This window comes from Bombina bombina, chromosome 1 (assembly GCF_027579735.1).
Source record: "Bombina bombina isolate aBomBom1 chromosome 1, aBomBom1.pri, whole genome shotgun sequence".
NCBI classification, from domain to species: domain Eukaryota; kingdom Metazoa; phylum Chordata; class Amphibia; order Anura; family Bombinatoridae; genus Bombina; species Bombina bombina.
In genome coordinates this window covers 237,350,431-237,373,893 of record NC_069499.1, presented here as the reverse complement: position 1 = coordinate 237,373,893, position 23,463 = coordinate 237,350,431, and the positions used below count along the sequence as shown (strand labels likewise).

At 36.0% G+C, this 23,463-nt stretch overlaps 1 protein-coding gene across 2 annotated transcripts; it reads left to right on the top strand.

Moving 5' to 3' along the window:
• The first annotated feature begins 562 nt into the window (after positions 1 to 562).
• Positions 563 to 23,060, top strand: RAD51 (RAD51 recombinase). Of its 2 annotated transcripts, none has more exons than XM_053689764.1 (10): positions 563 to 644; positions 1,583 to 1,681; positions 3,383 to 3,520; positions 4,665 to 4,782; positions 6,734 to 6,825; positions 8,470 to 8,564; positions 8,672 to 8,785; positions 19,648 to 19,777; positions 21,584 to 21,705; positions 22,367 to 23,060. In XM_053689764.1, exons 2-10 carry the CDS (start codon positions 1,604 to 1,606, stop codon positions 22,488 to 22,490), a joined length of 1,011 nt encoding a protein of 336 aa, XP_053545739.1. In that variant the 5' UTR covers positions 563 to 644; positions 1,583 to 1,603; the 3' UTR covers positions 22,491 to 23,060. The 2 variants fall into 2 exon arrangements, with proteins under 2 accessions (XP_053545739.1, XP_053545741.1); XM_053689766.1 differs by lacking the exon at positions 563 to 644 and adding an exon at positions 686 to 813.
• The last annotated feature ends 403 nt before the right edge of the window (positions 23,061 to 23,463 follow it).

Here is a 23,463-nt window from a genome sequence, read left to right as displayed (position 1 = left end):
CCTTCTGGAACCTAACCCTGGCATTAACTGAGGGCTACCTGTATTTGTAAATTATAATGGGTTTCTTCCACGGACTGAAGTTTAAAGGGAAAGTGCTGATGAGTAAATGAATTTTAGCTATAATGATGTTCTGAAATAAAAAAAATAGCTGAGAATAGTTAATGTATATTTTAATCGTATTAGTTTAAAAAATATTTATTTAATAGAAGTGTAAACTTTAGTTTGTTTATAACATAATGGACTTTCCATTTTGAATCCCATGTTCACTTTTATCTAAACTCTGATGCAGTCAGATGACACTTTGGGACAGAGAAAATGTGCAAATGTCTGTCTGGGATATTTATGTATTTATCAGGGTAAAAAGTCGTTATGTATGACAAAATGTGTCAATGCTTAAATACGTAATAAACGCATGATTGGTCATTAAGTTACTAAGTAACAGTAGTAAAGTCATAACCCACATGACTTGGCCTGAAATGCTTCTCGCACTAGGATCCTGATCAAGTCATTAGTCAACACAGTCTGTGCTGAAACGTATTGGTGACGTCATCAGACTGTGAATGTCGGGGCGTGTTGACGACAGACGTTGTTGTTGGCGCGATTTTTGTACAGAGCCTTTGAGAACTCAGGAAGCTGTTGTATTGGTGAGAGAGGCTGGTAGTATTTCTTGCCTCAACGGGCCCGGTTTAGTGATACTGAATTCTAGCGCCTCGTTATACATGCTGTGTGCTCTATTGCAACTCTCTGCATCCGGTTGTGTCCTTTTGTGAATAGGCCTAATGTCGTGCGGTATAGGAAGGGTCGTTATTTTGTGTAAGGCTGTGTAAAGATCGCATTGCTTTAGTAGCAGCGGCAGAATGTTACGCTAATAAAGTATGTTATCGTTTTAACTTCCGTATTGTTGTGTTTTTTTTTTTTATAAACAGACACGTTAGAAAGTGCGGACTTCCTCCCCTTTACGTTTTTATGGAATGCCAATTCTTCCAAGAGCAAATATAGGAAGTCATTAAAATCCCTAAAAGCACAGTGTTAGAAGATTGACAGCTAACGTACTATATATACACAATGCATGTTATCTCCATTTTGTATGTGATGCTTGTACTAGGTTGACACAAAATAACTATCCAGCAGTCTGTAGATGCAGGTTATTTTGACAGTTGCTTATGTTAATAGTTTTGGTTGTTACCTTTTATGTTTAAAGGGATAGTCTAGTCAAAATTAAACTTTCTTGATTCAGACAGAGCATACAACTTTCTTGTTTACTTCTATTATAAAACTGTCTTTGTTCTTTTGGTATCTTTATCTGAAAAAGCAAGAATGTAGGCATTTTTGGTTCAGCAGCTGCGTAGTGCTTGCTGATTGGTGGCTACATTTAGACAAATTGATAATAGGAGTAAATTTATAAAATTGCATTCTCTATCTGAATCATGAAAGTTTAATTTTGACTAGAGAATCCCTTTAAGCAATATCCCATTATCTGTCAGAAGTTAAAATATCACACAGTATATAATGAAGAATATGATGAGGTTACCGTGCACAGTGATGGAATTGTATTTGTTTCATTGACTATTGCTTTGTGCAGGCTCAGTGACACTAACCTACCATGGCTATGCAGGCACAGTATGTTGCAGAATCTGCAGAGGAGGAAAGTCTTGGGCCACAGGCTATTTCACGACTAGAGGTAATTCATAAAAAAATGCAATTGTACTACAGTAAATTATAAAGGTCATTTAAAAAAAATGGTTGCCAAAATGGCTACTTTTTTAAATATGCGTTTGTCCCTTTAAAATGAGTCAGCCTCATAGTAAATAGAGCAACATTTTTTTTTTACTTTTTATTCAGTCAAAAACATTTACACATGCACATTTTTTTTTTCTTCAGCTTTGTGTGTTTGTTTGTTTTCTCATTCAATTATTTACATTTGATATTGTTCTGTAATGTGTGATTATTTTTATTTTTTTCTTTAGAATGTTTAAAGCAGTGGCCTCAAAGTACCAGCCCTGGGGCCATATGCGGCCCTCAAGATAGTTTAATCTGGCACTCCCTTTTTTTTATTAGGTAAATTATCAATTTAGCCCCATCATTTTTTTTTTTTTAAGGTTTCTTAGAGGTGTAACAAGTTAAAATTTTATACAGGCACACTCACAAGATAAATATAAAGACAGGCATGCATTGTCCAGTATAGACTACCATAATGCACTGCTTGGATAAATGTCACTTTTTATGAATGATCACTTCTTTTGGTACTCCCAAGATAAATATACCCGGTACTCTGTGTATGCCTATTGTGGACTGTAACCTGTACCATGCACTACTACTTGGGTAAATGTCACTTCCAGTTTCTAGTATATAAACTTCCAGAGAACTCACTCTGTTCAGGTGCACCTGTAGGAGAACACTTGGCCAGTGTTCCCTGGGTACAATGAGTTTGATACCCCTGGTTTTGCAAATGTGTAAAATTTATCAGAATGCAACAAATAATGTTCTATTGTTACAGCAATTAGCAAGCAGATTGATTTTATGTATTGCTGACCCCTATGAGCAAATCAAAACTAATTTAGCTATGTGTACTCCAGGGAAACTATGTAGCTTTAAGTGCCACTTAAAGGGACAGTTTACTAAATAATGCCCCCCCCCTTTAATTTGTTCCCAATGATCCACTTTACCTGCTGGAGTGTATTGTTTACAAGTATTTCCATTCCCCTTATATTGGCATTTTAAATAATTTATTTAGCCTGTGGTATCCCCACCCATCCTGAAAGTTTTTGGCCTCAATGCCAAGCTGTGTAAACACAGCCAGTAGAATAAATTACACTCCCAGTGGGTTATAGAAGAGATAAGGTAATGTTGTTTTTCCATTGTTCTCTCCAAGTACTGTATTGGTGATTGGTTTATGGACAGGTATATGTACACAATGTGATAAAGTAATGAGATCTGATTATACCTACAAGCTCAACCCATTTTATTAGATTGTGGCTTCAAAGCACAAAATCAGCTAATTCATATACACAAATAAACCTCAAAAAAAGCAAATCTCATACATTTTATACTCCTGCAGCTGGTAAAAAAAAAAGTTTTGGAAACACATTAAGGGGAAAACAATTTTATAGTATACTGGGTGCATAGCTGCACTGAAAATTTCTAAGTGCAAGAAATCAAGTGGTGTGTGTGTGTGTGTATGTGTATATATATATATATATATATATATATATATATATATATATATATATATATATATATATATATATATATATATATATATAATTTTTTTTTGTTTTGTAGCTTGTTTGATAACTAGCTGAATACTGTTAACACTTTCTGAGCAAATCTTAAAAAATCTTATATGTTCCAGTTAAGTTTATCTTTTTCTTCCCCCCTCCAGCAATGTGGTATAAATGCAAATGATGTGAAGAAGTTAGAGGAAGCTGGATTTCACACTGTTGAAGCTGTGGCTTATGCTCCAAAGAAAGAATTGCTCAATATAAAAGGCATTAGTGAAGCTAAAGCTGACAAAATCCTGGTAAGATCGAATTTCTGAGAGACCTCCAAAGAGTTTTAAATGTCTGCCAAACAACGGTTGGGTGAGGCACCTGCGTTCTTTATGAAGTGTGTGTGTATATGTATGTGTGTGTATATGTATATATTCTGAATAATGCAAATGTTCTTTCATAGTAATTGTTTTCTTTTGAGAAGGATTTTGCTGCATCACACTTTGTACTGTCTGGTTATCCACCTGCCACATTGGTCAGCAGGTATTTTCAAGGATGGACATTAAATTTCATTAGTTTTAGAGAAATTAGAAACATAAATATTCTGAAACTCCAAAAAGTTTCCTAGAAACAAAAGGAAAATTAACTGGATAGTCCAAACTGTTTAAAGAACACTATTAAGGGACAGAGATTTTAGATATGTCACTAAACAGTGTGCGTTAAATATCTTGTGACCACGTTTCCACTGTTGCATCTATTACAAAATGCCATGTTGGGTGATATTTGGACAAGTGCAGTTAAGAAATAACTATCCTTAGAGTAGCAATACATTGATCTGCTCATCATGAAATATATAGTGGTCAAGTACTTTCTCAGTGTAATCTTCCAAACCACATGCCTGCCTTTATGCATTAAAATATACATTAATCTTTTAATGCCCTGGTTGGGCTGCATATTTCATCTGTAGAAACAGAGAATGTAATGACAGGTAAGCTCCAGGATGTAAAGAATCAATGTAAGACCAGTCGTTTCCCATAAAGAGGAGAAATGTCACAAATAAACACTATAATATGGATCTATTTCTCTTGTATTTTTGGTCTGATCTCAAGCTTTAAAATACATTTTTAAAGTGAAAATCATTGATATCAGGAATACTTTGTTTATTAATAATCACAATTTGTAATTTGGCTTGTCGTAGAACTAACATTGTTACGAGTTTATTATAATAGTATTATATGGTTTATACTTTTGTTACAAAAAAGCCCCTAAAACATATTTTTAAGGTTTGATAAAAAAATATAGTTGCTAGTAGATTTTCTGATGGGCCCATGATTAGTTTGTGAATGAGACAGTAAAGAGGAAAAGCTGTCATTCAAGGACAAACGGCTTTATTTAATGTTCATTTAAAAAAAAAAAAAAAAAAACACGGAATACTCTTTAATTTGTGTCTTCCAGGCAGAGGCAGCCAAATTGGTTCCTATGGGATTTACCACAGCAACAGAGTTTCACCAGCGGCGTTCAGAAATTATACAGATAACAACAGGCTCCAAAGAGCTTGACAAGCTGCTTCAAGGTGCAAAATGTGTAATACTTTACATCTAAATGTGAAATACTTCTAATCCATACGTATAGGTTATTTGTATAAATCTCTCTTCAGAATATTTGTAATTGTTGTAAATTATTAAAATTGCTCTAGATCTGAATGCTGAGTGTTATATAATGCCCAAAAAAGTTTAAAACGTCACACAGTACCTTTGTTAGAAAAAGATGAAATACACTTAGAAGTGGTATTCATTATGTTGCCCTTCTTGCTGAAAATTTTAATTGGGTGTGACTATTCTGGAAATCTTAGTGATGGTAAACTCTCCGCTTTATAAAACCAGATCCGGAATATTAGTGATATTTTAGATGGAGTTTAACTCATCAGTTGTAATGAAGATGCGCCATAACTTTTTAATATAGATATGAAATTCAAATTCTCGTGCTCTGCTGCACACTTCAAAAGTAAATTTTTTCTGTGGGCTAACTGTTTGCAAGGCAAGTATCTGAGCACTCAAGGGGCAAAATTAGAGTAAAAAATCCTTTTATTGAAAAAAGATGTAAAAAATGAATAAATATCCAAGTGAACAAGGATAGCTGTACTGACGCGTTTCGCGCCCCCTAGTGGCGCTTAGTCATAACTGTTTGAATTGTTGTCCAATCAGCATAATACAACAAAAAAGGCCGAAAGGGGAGAGCACTAATTGATGAACAGTTCAAACTTTTAGCTCACAGAAAAATGTATTTTTGAAGTGGGCAGCCAGAGCGAGGGGTATTTGAATTTCATATCTATATTAAAAAGTAAGTTATAGCGCATCTTCATTAAGACTGGTGAATTAAACTCCATCTAAAGCATCTCTCACATTCCGGATCTGTTTTTGTAAAGCAGAGAGTTTACCATCACTTTAATTTAAAAAATTACTTCAGTTTTGTTGCCTGTCTTAACATTGTCTGTGTAATGCAAGATTGCATGCACACACTGTTAGATATTGTGTAATCAAAATCTGGAATAAACTTTTTTTTTTTTGTGTGTGAGATATATCCCTCAATATGACCTTAATGGGACACTGAACCCAATTTTTTTTCTTTCATGATACAGATAGAGCATGTTATTTCAAAGCAACTTTCTAATTTACTCTTATCAAATTTTCTTCATTTTCTTGGTATCTTTATTTGAAATGCAAGAATGTAAGTTTAGATGCCTGCCCATTTTTGGTGAACAACCTGGGTTATTGCTGATTGGTGGATAAATTCATCCACCAATAAAAAGTGCTGTCCAGAGTACTGAACCAAAAAAGCCTAGATGCCTTCTTTTTCAAATGAAGATAGCGAGAGAATCAAGAAAAAATAATAGGACTAAATTAGAAAGTTGCTTAAAATTGCATGCTCTATCTATCTGAATTGCGAAAGAAAAAATTTGGGTTCAGTGTCCCTTTTTAAACTAGATGTATATATGGTATACTAACACACCACAGTTCCAGGTTAATGCTCTGACAGAACCAATTTGAAAATTAAAATCATAGTTTTAAATGCTTACTTTTCCCTCCATGTTCAAATAATTTTTCTTACCTGTTGATGTATTTTTTTTCAACACGAATATAAAGTAGCCACCAACATGCTTTTAAGCAGATAGATGAGGATAGGTGGCGGAAGTAAAATTCTACTCTTTATGCCTCACAACACATGTGCACCCTGTTATATATTATTATACCAGTAGTCTGTAAACACCATAATTATAATTTAGGGATTGATATAATTGCTTTTTAAAACTCATTTAGGAACCAGCCAGAAAATAGAGGTTCCATCTAATCATTTTTAGAATGTAAAAAAAATAATTAAGAGCCATAGGTAAATAATTGGAGATTTTATACAGTAGTGTGTTTGACATTCAGTGTTCATTTATCACCTCTCACCCACATGTTACTTTAATCAAAATTATTCATTAAGATAGACTTTTTCCCATTTTTTTTTCTTTTCCCTAATAGGGGGCATCGAAACTGGCTCCATTACAGAGATGTTTGGGGAGTTTCGCACTGGGAAAACTCAGCTATGCCACACACTGGCTGTTACTTGTCAGGTAGGCTTGTTTAAAAGGAACTAAACTAGAGTCTGTTGTATTATTTATGCTAATTCATGTGAGTAAACTACATAAAATGTACTCGTTAAACAAAATATTTACACATCCATTTTCACTTTGCAGTTTTACACATATCTTAATACAAGATGGGTATATTTGAACCTGCATTGAGAACAGTTTGCTGACCTAATCTAGCTAAATAGTGAAGTAGAATCAGCGCTGTAATATTAAAAACAAAAACTGCTTTGTGCTAAAAAAACCCCCCCGCATAATACATTAAAAAAAATCAATGGAGAAATGAAGTGCCATTGGGGTAGGCAGTGTTGCAGGTTCTGCAATAAACCTTTGCATTTTGCCACCTATTCACAAATAAAATGGTGCAATAGGGGTTATTCCTAGAAAGGACCCTGAGTGTGTGTATAAATGAAATGTGGGAAGTCTATTACATGGTGGCAGATGCTAAGACTACATTTCTGGTTGTTAATTTGACAAATGGTAATGGGACCTTACATGTGGGCAAGCTTTCTTATTGCTTGTCAGGATGGGCATGTATGATTGGGGTGCAGCTGACTTACAGGGAACACATGATACCCTCTACTTTCTGGGGTGATCTCTGTACGGGTAAGATATTTTTTTTTCCTAGAGAATCTTTCATAGAGGATAATCTTAGTTTTTTTTTCAAGGGCCTGGTTCAGAAGGGCGCAAAATAATTTAATAAACCGTTTGAGGTCACTTAGAGTTAAAGCTGGATTTACTATGTTATATATTCCAAGTTCACGGATATACTATGTCACTCACTGTAAAGGAAAGCTCTTTAAACTGAGGAGGCTGACAGTTTCCAGTGGGTATACATGTGTTGTGTGACTTTGTCCATCTGTGCCTTGGTACAGTGGCTATAAATGTGGGGGCAAGCTGAAGCATCAGGATCATCTGTGAGCAGGTGCAGGAATGTAGCCACCAATCGGTAAGCGCTACCCAGGGTCTGAACCAAAAATGGTCCGGCTCCTAAACTTAGATTCCTGCTCTTTGAAATTGATAGAAAGAGAACGAAGATAAAATTCGTAATAGGAGTAAGTTTTAAAAAGTTGCTTAAAATTGCCTTTTCTATCTGAAGCATGAGAAAAAAAAATAGGTTTAGTATCCCTTTAATGAGAATAAGCATTTTTATATAACCATTACAAAATATTGCAACATATTATATTCCACTAACAATTATAAGTGTCTGACGTTTTCCTTGCTTACGCATAATGAAAAAGCTGATAAAAAGCCTTTTTCTGTGTTTCAAATTTTGCTTTCGGTCTAATGGTGTATTTTTGAAGTGCTTACCTAGCTAGCTTGCACAAGTCTGTTAGACTACATGGAAGAAAACTCTGCTGCCATCTAGTGTTATTTTAATGTATAATATAGCATGTTAAAAGTATTGCAAAACCACTGCAAATATTGTACTTCAGACACATGAATACTTGAGACTACCTGCCAGTAGAAAATAATTTTTGGCAACTGTAATATGATTTAGGCAAAAGTATGCTTCAGTATAAGCTGCTTATTCTTAATTTTTATGTTGATCAAATAGAAAAAAAAGTAAATACAGGTTGGTGTATATAAGCCTGTGTCATGTACTAACACTCACATTTATGATTCCAGCTCCCCATTGACAGAGGTGGTGGTGAGGGGAAGGCCATGTACATTGATACTGAAGGCACTTTTAGACCTGAACGTTTATTGGCTGTGGCTGAAAGGTGAGTTAAGGTCTTAAAGCTTAAATTGTTCTTGGCAGTTATAAGATCGTAAGAAATTAAATACTGTAGTACTACTTAACTGCAGTGTAACACGTTTGTTTTGTTAGGTACGGTTTATCAGGCAGTGATGTTCTTGACAATGTGGCTTACGCTCGAGCTTTCAACACAGACCATCAAACCCAACTGTTGTACCAGGCATCAGCAATGATGGCAGAATCTAGGTAATTTGAATTACAGAAACATTTTTATGCTTTTAATTATTTAAACTTCTAGAATTTTATTTTTTCAATATATTTTTATTGAAAAGATCAATACAATGTGCAAAACATACAAAGCATCTCATTTTACAATTTTCCAATGCTTTTCTGACATCTGTTATCACATTTGTGGTTGCTGCTGAGTTTCGCAATTCCTTTAGAGTCCAAGTCCATATAGGCTCTTTGGCCTTTCAAACATAAACAAGAATGTTAAACAACAAAAGAATGCATGGTGTCAATCATAGTTTAAGTCTTATAAAGAGAGACACTGTTTACAACTTCAAAACAGAATTGTCAAAAGTAAAGTCGTATCTAAGTCACAGGTTCACCCGTTGGAACGTTATTTTGTATTACTGGCCAATCCTAGGTTATGATTCTCCATTTCCCAGCTCTACCATTACGTCTATTGAGCCTCTCTCCCCTATGCATGGTTAGTAGATGGTTGTGTAATGTCAGCATTCATATTTCCTACCTGTGGTGTGGTGTTCTAGTGTGGGCTATTGCTGCTGTACTGCATTGCTCGATTCCCATAACTGCAGCATAAGGTCGTGTATGTCTGCTGTACCCTGTTGGAGGTGATGGTACCTCTCAAGCTGCAGCAAGATGTCTACCTGTGTCCTCCATTCCATAATGGATGGTACTGTCCTGGTTTTCCAATACTTTGGGATAAGCATTTTGGCGCTGTTCAGCTAAACTTCTAGAATTTTTAATAAAAATATGCATATTTTAAACCATTAGTTATAGTTAACTTGGGCTGTAAAATACAAAATATCTATTACAAAATATAACTAGTTCAACAAAAGCCGAGTCTTGACAAAGTCCATAAAATACTATCAACTCCAGCATCACACACAGTTAGTCTACAAATAGAACCAGTCAACTTAAAAAAACCTTTATCCACAGGTTGTTTAGTAGAGTACATCACATAAATAATTGCATAGTTGGATGCTCTGGGAGGGGGGTACTTCCACCTTGCATATTTATTCTTAAAGGGACAGTCAAGTCAAAATTAAACATTCACAATATTAAGCAACTTTCCATTTCACTTCCATAACTTAAATGTGCACAATCTATTTATATGCACACTTGGAGGCACCAGCTCCTACTGAGAATGTGCAAGATTCACAGAATATACTATATGCATTTTGTGACTGGCTGATAGCTGTCACTTTTTTTTTTTTTTAATGCACCATGTAACTGACATATATCAGAAAAAAAATATACTAAGTTGACATTCAAACTGATTTTGCATTGTTTTTTATGCATTTATGTAATCTGTTCTACTGTGTCTAGTGGTCTGTAAGTGATTTTAAATCTGCCTTGCCAGGTGAGATTATTCTTTGAGTGGTAGTTGGAAATATGAATGAATATCCCCAGAAAGAGCCCCTATTAACGGATTACCAAAGATCAGGCTGGGTGCAGTATGGAATCGCCAGGGACGTCAGATGTTTTCTTACCATAGTGTTGAGATTGTCTGACAAACATGACTGTGGTTGCTTATGTGCATGATAATGGTGGTACACAGCAGATAGTTGTGTGAATTTATAGATGAACCAACATAAACCTCAATCGTTCACATCCCATTGTGCAGAGAGGTTTTCTGAGTAGCTAGGAGAGTCATCCTGGAGGTTTTTTTTTTTTTTTTCTCTCTCTCTCTCTCTCTCTAAACCCCAATAAGTGGGGAAGTAAAGAAATAGCTCTTGTGCGAACAAAGTAAAATTGCAACTCTTTAGCAAAAGATTTGGTTTATATTTTTCTTCCAGGGGCCCAGCTCTAAAGGGACAAGCAGGGGCCAGTTTTTGTTTTGTTTTTTAACCAAATTCTTCTGTCAAGGTAAAAACTGGTTAGTGTATATTTTATTAAGACTTGACTGTCTGTCCTGTGTAACCAGAAATCTATTCACTAGCATGGGGTAGAAAGCTTGCAAAACACATTTGGTGGCTTGAAGAAAAGAGAATACCAATAGCACTACAAAAATATATAAGGACTTCTGCCTAATATATGGATACTCCAGTAATATCACTGTGGGTTCCAAGGTTAGTGCTGTGTATAATAACTGCTACAAGAGAGAAATGTGGAGAGCCAAGACCCCCCACAAAAAAGTATACACTGATAGCACTCCAGAGTCCAGTAAGGTGATTCAAGCACATTAGAATATATGAAAGGACAATGTCTTAATATTATATATGACAGTAGGGTCAGATAGTGTGGTTGGTTAAAATATAACTTTTATTAGGATAAAATAAAAAATGAAAACACACACACATACAAGTTAAAACTACGTTGAGGGGGCAAATCAGCGAAATAAATAGAAATAGATGCTAGCTTTTAACTTGTATGTTTGTGTGTTTTCATTTTTAATTTTATCCTAATAAGTTATATTTTACCAACCATACTATCTGACCCTACTGTCATATATAATAAGACATTGTCCTTTCATATATTCTAATGTGATTGAATCAGACTCTGGTATGCTATCAGTGTATACTTTTTTTGTGGGGAGTCTTGGCTCTCCACATTTCTCTCTTGTAACATTTGGTGACTTATAACCTCTGGAAATTGAACGTGTATTTCACTAGTAATGTTGCTTCACATTTTTCTATAATTTTTAATCTTATTTGTTACGTTTCATTTTTCTATGTCTTTTCCATGCTTCTGTATAACCTACCAGTACCTGTGTATATCTGCATGAGTAAGTTTAATACTTTAGACTCATATTGAAGTCAAGTAGGCCCTTAATACAGTACTTCTTTTGTACTGTTTCAAGCTTAAAGGGACACTGAACCCAAATGTTTTCTTTCGTGATTCAGATAGAGAATGCAATTTTAAGTAACTTTCTAATTTACTCCTATTATAAATTTTTCTTCATTCTCTTGGTATTTTTTTTTTGAAATGCAAGAATGTAAGTTTAGGTGCCGGCCCATTTTTGGTGAACAACCTGGGTTGCTGATTGGTGGATATATTCATCCACCAATAAAGTGCTGTCCAGAGTAGTGAACCCAAAAAAAGCATAGTCTTTTTCAAATAAAGATAGCAAGAACGAAGAAAAAATTAATAGGAGTAAATTAGAAAGTTGCTTAAAATTGCATGCTCTCTGAATCGCAAAAGAAAAAATTTGGGTTCAGTGTCCCTTTAATAAATATTCCCAGTATTCCAACTTGTCTTTGAACTTAATGCATTTGGAAGGAAGGTAATAGCAGACTGCCTTCAAATTTCTAACCATGCCAAAAAAGGCACAATATATTTACTTCCAGCAGTACTTGGTTTTGAGAATTTCAGTATGAGAACATTTCAAATCATTTATTTTAGCCCTCACTATACACTAGATCCCCTCCTTAGGTGTGAATGAACAGAAAAGACAACATTCCATTTGTAACACTCCCCTTATTAATGAAGATACAGGGCAGTATCATGTTAGCCAGGATATTCAAAGAAAACATAATTTATGTAAGAACTTACCTGATAAATTCATTTCTTTCATATTAGCAAGAGTCCATGAGCTAGTGACGTATGGGATATACATTCCTACCAGGAGGGGCAAAGTTTCCCAAACCTCAAAATGCCTATAAATACACCCCTCACCACACCCACAAATCAGTTTAACGAATAGCCAAGAAGTGGGGTGATAAGAAAAAAGTGCGAAAGCATAAAAAATAAGGAATTGGAATAATTGTGCTTTATACAAAAAAATCATAACCACCACAAAAAAGGGTGGGCCTCATGGACTCTTGCTAATATGAAAAAACATAATTTATGTAAGAACTTACCTGATAAATTCATTTCTCTTTCATGTAATTAGCAAGAGTCCATGAGCTAGTGACGTATGGGATAATGACTACCCAAGATGTGGATCTTCCACGCAAGAGTCACTAGAGAGGGAGGGATAAAATAAAGACAGCCAATTCCGCTGAAAAAAATCCACACCCAAAACAAAGTTTAAATCTTATAATGAAAAAAACTGAAATTATAAGCAGAAGAATCAAACTGAAACAGCTGCCTGAAGTACTTTTCTACCAAAAACTGCTTCAGAAGAAGAAAACACATCAAAATGGTAGAATTTAGTAAAAGTATGCAAAGAAGACCAAGTTGCTGCTTTGCAAATCTGATCAACCGAAGCTTCATTCCTAAACGCCCAGGAAGTAGAAACTGACCTAGTAGAATGAGCTGTAATCCTTTGAGGCAGAGTTTTACCCGACTCGACATAAGCAAGATGAATCAAAGATTTTAACCAAGACGCCAAAGAAATGGCAGAGGCCTTCTGACCTTTCCTAGAACCGGAAATTCTTAGTAGCTTCAACATAATATTTCAAAGCTCTAACTACATCCAAAGAATGCAACGACCTTTCCTTAGAATTCTTAGGATTAGGACACAATGAAGGAACCACAATTTCTCTACTAATGTTGTTAGAATTCACAACCTTAGGCAAAAATTTAAAAGAAGTTCGCAACACCGCCTTATCCTGATGAAAAATCAGAAAAGGAGACTCACAAGAGAGAGCAGATAATTCAGAAACTCTTCTAGCAGAAGAGATGGCCAAAAGAAACAAAACTTTCCAAGAAAGTAATTTAATGTCCAGCGAATGCATAGGTTCAAACGGAGGAGCTTGAAGAGCCCCCAGAACCAAATTCAAACTCCAAGGAGGAGAAATTGACTTAATGACAGGTTTTATACGAACCAAAGCTTGTACAAAACAATGAATATCAGGAAGACTAGCAATCTTTCTGTGAAAAAGAACAGAAAGAGCAGAGATTTGTCCTTTCAAGGAACTTGCAGACAAACCTTTATCCAAACCATCCTGAAGAAACTGTAAAATTCTAGGAATTCTAAAAGAATGCCTAGAAAAATGATGAGAAAAACACCAAGAAATGTAAATCTTCCAGACTCGATAATATATCTTCCTAGATACAGATTTACGAGCCTGTAACATAGTATTAATCAGAGTCAGAGAAACCTCTATGACTGAGAATTAAGTGTTCAATCTCCATACCTTCAAATTTAAGGATTTGAGATCCTGATGGGAAAAAAGGACCTTGCGATAGAAGGTCTGGTCTTAACGGAAGAGTCCACGGTTGGCAAGTGGCCATCCAGATAAGATCCGCATACCAAAACCTGTGAGGCCATGCTGGAGCCACCAGCAGAACAAACGAGCACTCTTTTAGAATCTTGGAAATCACTCTTGGAAGAAGAACTAGAGGCGGAAAGATATAGGCAGGATGATACTTCCAAGGAAGTGACAATGCATCCACTGCCTCCGCCTTAGGATCCCTGGATCTGGACAGATACCTGGGAAGCTTCTTGTTTAGATGAGAAGCCATCAGATCTATTTCTGGAAGTCCCCTCATTTGAACAATCTGAAGAAATACCTCTGGGTGAAGAGACCATTCGCCCGGATGTAACGTTTGGCGACTGAGATAATCCGCTTCCCAATTGTCTATACCTGGGATATGAACCGCAGAAATTAGACAGGAGCTGGATTCTGCCCATACCAGTATTCGAGATACTTCTTTCATAGCCAGAGGACTGTGAGTCCCTCCTTGATGATTGACATATGCCACGGTTGTGACATTGTCCATCTGAAAACAAATGAAGACTCTCTCTTTAGAAGAGGCCATGACTGAAGAGCTCTGAAAATTGCACGGAGTTCCAAAATGTTGATTGGTAATTTCACCTCCTGAGATTCCCAAACCCCTTGTGCTGTCAGAGACCCCCAAACAGCTCCCCAACCTGTCAGACTTGCATCTGTTGAAATCACAGTCCAGGTCGGAAGAACAAAAGAAGCCCCCTGAACTAAACGATGGTGGTCTGTCCACGTCAGAGAGTGTCGTACAATCGGTTTTAAAGATATTAACTGAGATATCTTTGTATAATCCCTGCACCACTGGTTCAGCATACAGAGCTGAAGAGGTCGCATGTGAAAACGAGCAAAGGGGATTGCGTCCGATGCAGCAGTCATAAGACCTAGAATTTCCATGCATAAGGCTACCGAAGGGAATGATTGAGACTGAAGGTTTCGACAAGCTGAAACCAATTTTAGACGTCTCTTGTCTGTCAGAGACAGAGTCATGGACACTGAATCTATCTTGAAACCTAAAAAGGTTACCCTTGTCTGAGGAATCAAGTGAACTTTTTGGCAAATTGATCCTCCAACCATGATCTTGAAGAAACAAGTCGATTCGTATGAGATTCTGCTAAATGTGAAGACTGAGCAAGTACCAAGATATTGTCCAAATAAGGAAATACCACAATGCCCTGTTCTCTGATTACAGACAGAAGGGCACAGAGAACCTTTGTAAAAATCCTTGGAGCTGTTGCTAGGCCAAACGGCAGCGCCACAAACTGGTAATGCTTGTCTAGGAAAGAGAATCTCAGAAACTGATTGTGATCTGGATGAATCGGAATATGCAGATATGCATCCTGTAAATCTATTGTGGACATATAATGCCCTTGCTGAACAAAAGGCAGAATAGTCCTTATAGTTACCATTTTGAATGATGGTATCCTTACATAATGATTCAATATTTTCAAATCCAGAACTGGTCTGAAGGAATTCTCCTTCTTTGGTACAATGAAGAGATTTGAGTAAAACCCCAGCCCCTGTTCAGAACTGGAACTGGCATAATTACTCCAGCCAACTCTAGATCTGAAACACATTTCAGAAATGCTTGAGCCTTCACTGGATTTACTGGGACACGGGAAAGAAAAAATCTCCTTGCAGGAGGCCTTATCTTTAAGCCTATTCTGTACCCTTGTGAAACAATGTTCTGAATCCAAAGATTGTGAATCGAATTGATCCAAATTTCTTTGAAAAATCGTAATCTGCCCCCTACCAGCTGGGCTGGAATGAGGGCCGCACCTTCATGTTGACTTGGGAGCTGGCTTTGGCTTTCTAAAAGGCTTGGATTTATTCCAGACTGGAGACGGTTTCCAAACTGATACCGCTCCTGTCGGGGAAGGATCAGGCTTTTGTTCCTTATTGTGACGAAAGGAACGAAAACGATTAGTAGACCTAAATTTACCTTTAGATTTTTTTATCCTGTGGTAAAGTTCCTTTCCCCCCAGTAACAGTTGAAATAATAGAATCCAACTGTGAACCAAATAATTTATTACCCTGGAAAGAAAGGGAAAGCTAAGTTGACTTAGAAGACATATCAGCATTCCAAGTTTTAAGCCATAAAGCTCTTCTAGCTAAAATAGCTAGAGACATATACCTGACATCAACCCTAATGATATCAAAGATGGCATCACAAATTAAATTAGCATGTTGAAGAAGATTAACAATGCTATGAGAGTTATGATCTGTTACTTGTTGCGCTAAAGCTTCCAACCAAAAAGTTGAAGCTGCAGCAACATCCACTAAAGATATAGCAGGTCTAAGAAGATTACCTGAACATAAGTAAGCTTTCCTTAGAAAGGATTCAATTTTCCTATCTAAAGGATCCTTAAAGGAAGTACTATCTGCCGTAGGAGTAGTAGTACGTTTAGCAAGAGTAGAGATAGCCCCATCAACCTTAGGGATTTTGTCCCAAAACTCTAATCTGTCAGATGGCACAGGATATAATTGCTTAAACCTTTTAGAAGGAGTAAATGAATTGCCCAAATTATTCCATTCCCTGGAAATTACTTCAGAAATAGCATCAGGGACAGGAAAAACTTCTGGAATAACCACAGGAGATTTAAAAACCTTATTTAAACGTTTAGATTTAGTATCAAGAGGACCAGAATCCTCTATTTCTAATGCAATTAAGACTTCTTTAAGTAAAGAACGAATAAATTCCATTTTGAATAAATATGAAGATTTATCAGCATCAACCTCTGAAACAGAATCCTCTGAACCAGATGAATCATTATCAGAATCAGAATGATGACGTTCATTTAAAAATTCATCTGAAAAATGAGAAGTTTTAAAAGACCTTTTATGTTTACTAGAAGGAGCAATAACAGACAAAGCCTTCTTAATGGATTTAGAAACAAAATCTATGTTAACAGGAACACTCTGAGTATTAGATGTTGATGGAACAGCAACAGGTAATGTAGTATTACTAAAGGAAACTATTATCTGCATTAACAAGTTTGTCATGACATTCAATACAAACAGCTGGAGGAACAGATACCACAAGTTTACAGCAAATACACTTAACTTTGGTAGATCCAGCATCAGGCAGGGATTTTCCAGAAGTATCTTCTGATTCAGGGTCAATCTGAGACATCTTGCAATATGTAATAGAAAAAACAACATATAAAGCAAAATTGATCAAATTTCTTAAATGACAGTTTCAGGAATGGGAAAAAATGCCAGTGAACAAGCTTCTAGCAACCAGAAGCAAATAAACAATGAGACTTACATAATGTGGAGACAATAATGACGCCCATATTTTTTAGCGCCAAAAGAGACGCCCACATTATTTGGCGCCTAAATGCTTTTAGCGCCAAAAATGACGCCACATCCGCTAACGGCGACACTTTTGGCGCAAAAACGTCAAAAATGACGCAACTTCCGGTGACAAGTATGACGCCGGAAATAACAAAGAATTTTTTGCGCCAAAAAAGTCCACGCCAAGAATGACGCAATAAAATGAAGCATTTTCAGCCCCCGCGAGCCTAACAGCCCACAGGGAAAAAAGTCAAATTTTAAGGTAAGAAAAAAATGATTATTCAAATGCATTATCCCAAATAATGAAACTGACTGTCTGAAATAAGAAATATTGAACATCCTGAATCAAGGCAAATAAATGTTTAAACACAAATATTTAGAACTTTATATAAAAGTGCCCAACCATAGCTTAGAGTGTCACAAAAATAAGACTTACTTACCCCAGGACACTCATCTACATGTAGTAGAAAGCCAAACCAGTACTGAAACGAGAATCAGTAGAGGTAATGGTATATAAGAGTATATAGTCGATCTGAGAAGGGAGGTAAGAGATGAATCTCTACGACCGATAACAGAGAACCTATGAAATAGACCCCGTAGAAGGAGACCATTGTATTCAAATAGGCAATACTCTCTTTACATCCCTCTGACATTCACTGCACGCTGAGAGGAAAACCGGGCTCCAACCTGCTGCGGAGCGCATATCAACGTAGAATCTAGCACAAACTTACTTCACCACCTCCATAGGAGGCAAAGTTTGTAAAACTGATTTGTGGGTGTGGTGAGGGGTGTATTTATAGGCATTTTGAGGTTTGGGAAACTTTGCCCCTCCTGGTAGGAATGTATATCCCATACGTCACTAGCTCATGGACTCTTGCTAATTACATGAAAGAAAGGAAGATTTATTTTGTAATAAAAAATGTACAGGTGATGCCTTTTTTCTAATAGCTAACCGGGTACAATTGCAAGATTTCAGGACACTGCTGTCCCTTCACCAGGCATCAGCTATACATCAATTTTGTTTTCTTACAACATAATTTGTACTTCTCCTCATTACAATTCCACTCTGTTCTGTCCATCACAGAAGTTCTTGCTCACCTTTTCTTACTGTGTTTTTCTTTGTTACACTTTCTTGTCAAGGTTTGCTCGGAGATATCCAGTGGGCACTTGAGGTTCAACTGCACTTGTAAAACATGGCACAATGCTGTGCTACTAAAGCTACTGTGTTCAGCATACAGATAGTTATGCATCAGGGGACACCATACTTATGATATCCCAGCACCTTGATACTGGTTACTTGGACAATTTAGGGTTAAAACAGCCATGGATGGTTCCCATATTACAGGGAGTACTTTATCAAAAACCATCTTATACCAATACAATAATATAATACAATACATTTTTCAATGGGTCACTTTTGAATAGAATCTATAAACCTGATATATGCATAAAGAAAGAACAAACTCTATTTACACACCGGACATGTCATATCAATGAAAGCTATATTAGATGGGCAGCAGACAGACATCCACAAAGCAATCCTTTACTATATAGCCAAATAATCAAACAACAACATCATATTGACTAAGGCACTAAGGAACTTATGTAAAATAATTAAATATAAGCTTAATCATCGATAAAATAACTTGTATCGCATTCCTTGTTCATACCCATGGGGATTCGTGAGTGTAAATTTCAGTATCCAATACAATTTCTTTTTGTCTAAGATTTTGTTTGTCTACCCTTGACAAAAAGAATTGTATTGGATACTGAAATTACTCTTTCGAATCCCCCATGGATATGAACAAGGAATGCGATATGTTATCTATGATTAAACGCTTATATTTAATTATTTTACATAAGTTCCGTAGTGCCTAAGTCAATATGTTGTTGTTTGATTATTTGGCTATATAGTAAAGGATTGCTTTGTGGATGTCTGTCTGCTGCCCCTCTAATATAGCTTTCATTGATATGACATGTCCGGTGTGTAAATAGTTTGTTCTTTTCTTGAAATGTATTTTGTACTATTCTATCATCTTTATGCATATATTAGGTTTATTGAATCTATTCAAAAGTGACCCATTGAAAAATGTATTGTATTTTATTATGTTTTTTTAATTGTTTGCTTGTGAGGGAGGGGTTAATAAATCCCTATATAAGGGATACCTATTCTCATACATGTTAGCCTATTGTCTGTTTACCTGGACTGTTTGTATATTTTTTTAAGAAAAGCCGAATAAAGGTTGTATTATTTTCACACCGAGTAGTGCCTGCATCTCTTTGTACATATTCTCTCGTATCGGGCTGATCACCCGTTGCTACGGCACTTTGTTTCAAGAAGCCTCTGATTGGATGGTTTTCACTGGTTCCGGTTTGGTGCAGCCGCTCGCCGTGGCTCCAATTTATCCGGGTTCTGTGTATTGTAGGACACTTAGCACTCTTTATGCTCAACAGGTATGCTCTTCTCATTGTGGACAGCGCTACTGCACTTTATAGAACAGATTACTCTGGCAGGGGGGAGCTCTCTGCAAGACAGATGCACCTGGCTCGGTTTTTGAGGATGTTACTAAGGCTTGCAGATGAGGTAAATATAGATGAGCTTCCCTTAAAGGGACATTAAACACTTTAAGATGTTACAATACAATGTTTAATTGTATATAGTAAAACAACTTTGCAATAAATGTTCATTATTTTGTTCCTTTTCCCTCTAATTCTGAATATTGTTGGCTTCCCAAATTCCTGTTAAAAGCTGTAATCCCCACAATCATTGGTTGCACACTCTAGTAACCCATTTATAATTGTCCCTTATTGGGCTTAGCAATAAAGAAACCTGAGTTACAATATGGCAGCGCCCACTGCTTTATAAACATTAGAATGTTACTTTCAATATTTAAAAAAACGAATGTAGTTAAAAAAAATACATGTTTGTAATATTCTCAGGCTAATATTTGCTCTGAATACATAATTCTATCAATTAGTGTTCAATGTCTCATTAAAGGGACAGTCTACTCATTAGTCATCTTACAGTCTTACCTTATATTAAGCTGCAAATGGCCTCATGAAGCCAATTAGGAATGGTTATAAATAGCTTACTAGAGTGTGCAACTAATGACTGGAATATAGCTGTGTCAGCACTTTCCATGTTTAATTGGAAAGCTCACAATATTCAGAAATAAAAAATACAAGAAATGAGGATAATTAAAGTATATTGCAAAGTTGTTTTACTACATGTAATTAAACAACTTATAATATCTTTGTGTTTAAAGGGACAGTCTCCCCCTTAGTCATCTTATAGTCTTACCTCCGATTTAAGCTGCAAATAGCTCCTGCACCCTTTCTATATCATGCACCAGGAAGAGTAAAAAAGTTATTTTAAAATGAGTATTGTTTCTGGCCACTATGAAATGGCTGCCAAGCTCCACCCACTGATAACATCACAGTCTGGGCTACATCTAGGCACTCTACGGAATAGCATTGATAGTCTGTTAAATCCAACTAGTGAGCCTTTCTTTTGTGATTGGACCCCATATGCAACCCAGATTGTGATGTCATCAGTGGGGTGGAGCTTGGTAGTCATTTTATAGTCACCAGTAACAATATTAATTTTAAAATAACATTTTTTTAATGTTCCTGCTGCATGATATAGAAAGGGTGCAGGAGCTATTTGCCGCTTAATATGAGGTAAGACTATAAGATGACTAAGGGGTAGACTGTCCCTTTAAACACAAAGATATTATAAGTTGTTTAATTACATGTAGTAAAACAACTTTGCGATATACTTTTCATTATCCTCATTTCTTGTAATTTTTTATTTCTGAATATTGTGAGCTTTCCAATTGATGTTAAACATGGAAGTGCTGACACAGCTATATTCCACAGTCATTGGTTGCACACTCTAGTAAGCTATTTATAACCATTCCTAATTGGCTTCAGTGTAATTACAATATGGCGGCGCACACTGCTTTATGAACATTAACTTTACCTTTTATTTTTTCAATATTTATAATTTTTAAAACTGCATATTCTCAGGCTAATCTTAGCTCTGAATACATCATTCAATCAATGATTTATTTAGTATTTAATGTCCCTTTAAGGTAATATAACAGTCTCTTTTGCAATTGCTTTGCAACCTGCATAATTAAAAATATATCTGACAGAAAACTGAATGTATAACTAGTATGACTTTGCATAAACAGCAATTATTTTACATAGTTTGTTTTGAATTTGTAAATGTACAGCTAAATCTATTTTTAATAGTTTTCTTCTGAAACTACTCCCAAATGTTTATAAAGAGGGCATTTTGTTATATTTCTCATTTAAATAGGCTTAATTGAAAGAACTAATAGTTACTTTAGGTTTTTTAATCTTAAATAACTGCTTATCCCTAAAGTTCGGTGTGGCAGTCGTTATCACAAATCAGGTGGTAGCCCAAGTCGATGGAGCCGCCATGTTTGCTGCAGATCCAAAGAAGCCTATTGGAGGAAACATTATAGCTCATGCATCCACTACTAGGTAAGCCTTTATATATTGCTAGCTTGTGTTAGCTACACGTGTGTACCCTGTTGCATATTTTTACAGATATGAAATCTCAACACACCTGGTTTGTGGTGGTTGTTGTAACATAGAAAGTACAATGTTTTGCGTATTTGTAACTGTGGGGCAAGCTGGGAGATGTAATTGCCTATAATAGTAAGAAGTGATATCCGTTAATAGCAAGAAACGGCTGCACTGGGGGATCAACAATTTGAAAAACACCTTTTTTATTAATACAAAAATTAATATTTAACATGGAGAGACCCCAGAATATGGGCATCTCCAAATTATACTGTTTCTCTACTGCAACCATTTGTGTCTGTCTAGTTTGCTTTATAGTGGATGGTTTTCCTGCCATGGCTTTGCACTTTTTTATTGTAACTAAAATGTGCCATTTTATGCCATGTTACAGTAATTCAGTTTAAATGCTGGTATATCTGGGAGTGGCAGTTTGCTTAACAGAAGGTGATATCTGGGACACGGAAGAGCTTTACAGAAATGCTAGTGGGATTGTCAGAAATGCCCAATGGAAACAGAAGTAGCTGTAAAGAAAGGCGGGGACAAATGGCTAGAGTTTATCTGAAATAACTTATTAGAATTTGACAAATAAGTATATGGCTTTCTCTGATTGTTTTTGCAGGCTGTACCTGAGGAAGGGACGCGGTGAAACCCGTATCTGCAAGATATATGATTCTCCGTGTCTCCCGGAAGCAGAGGCTATGTTCGCAATTAATGCGGATGGCGTTGGTGATGCAAAAGACTGAGCTCTTCACTAGTCTACACTGTCATATCAAACTATTTTAAGACTGAGGATAGTGAACTGTCTCAGGACTCCAGTTTCAGCCCAAGGAGACAGAGAAGGGGATACCTTAAAGAACTGGAAGAGATGATCTGTCTCTGACCAGTAGGTCCCGGCTATGTAACACTGCTTGCCTGCAAAAGACATTTGACTTGTCCCTTGCAGTGGAATTTAAAGCAGTCCTATGTCATGACACCAGCCAGAATCTACAAGTATTTTTGTTTGCTGGATAAGGGCTTGGGACATGTTTTAATTTTGTTTCACATCTTTACATCTCTCTGGAAATTACTAGCAGCATCCAAACTCTGCAGTTAATGTGTATCATGAGGCCTTCAAAAATAACTAGCTGACCAAGTGCACTTTTACGATTTGGGTAAACAGTCGTTAAGCACAGAAATATTATATAGAGGTTATTTAAACTGCCAAAAATACTTTACATGCAAACAAGTGTTTTCTTTCAGCGTTTCTAACTATCAGAAATCTATAAATCGATTCCTCATATGTATGTAAATAAACACGATTGTTTTACTGTTAACCTCTTTAATGTTATAACCCCAGCAAATTACAGCCTCATTATGCAGTTAGTTTAAAGTTTATCCTATTATTTTTCTGCACCCACCCCCACCAAAAAAATGGGTTTGTCGTGGAGTCCTTTAAAGTGCATGATTTATATTTGATTCTGGATATTTAATTTTTTTTTTTTTTTAAAGAGATGTATGAAAATTGTCACTATGTTCTAGAGATTGGTGCTGTAATGTTTTAGGCATCTTGAATTGCCTGAGCTAAAACAGTCAATTTACACAAGGATTTGGCTTTAAATTGTCTTTGATTGGTAAGCTATATCTTTGTTTTTATTTAATTAGAGTATAATAAAATGTAAATAAGTGTTGAAAAAAAAAACAATTGCTTGAGCAGACATGTAGGATCCTTGTTTCAAA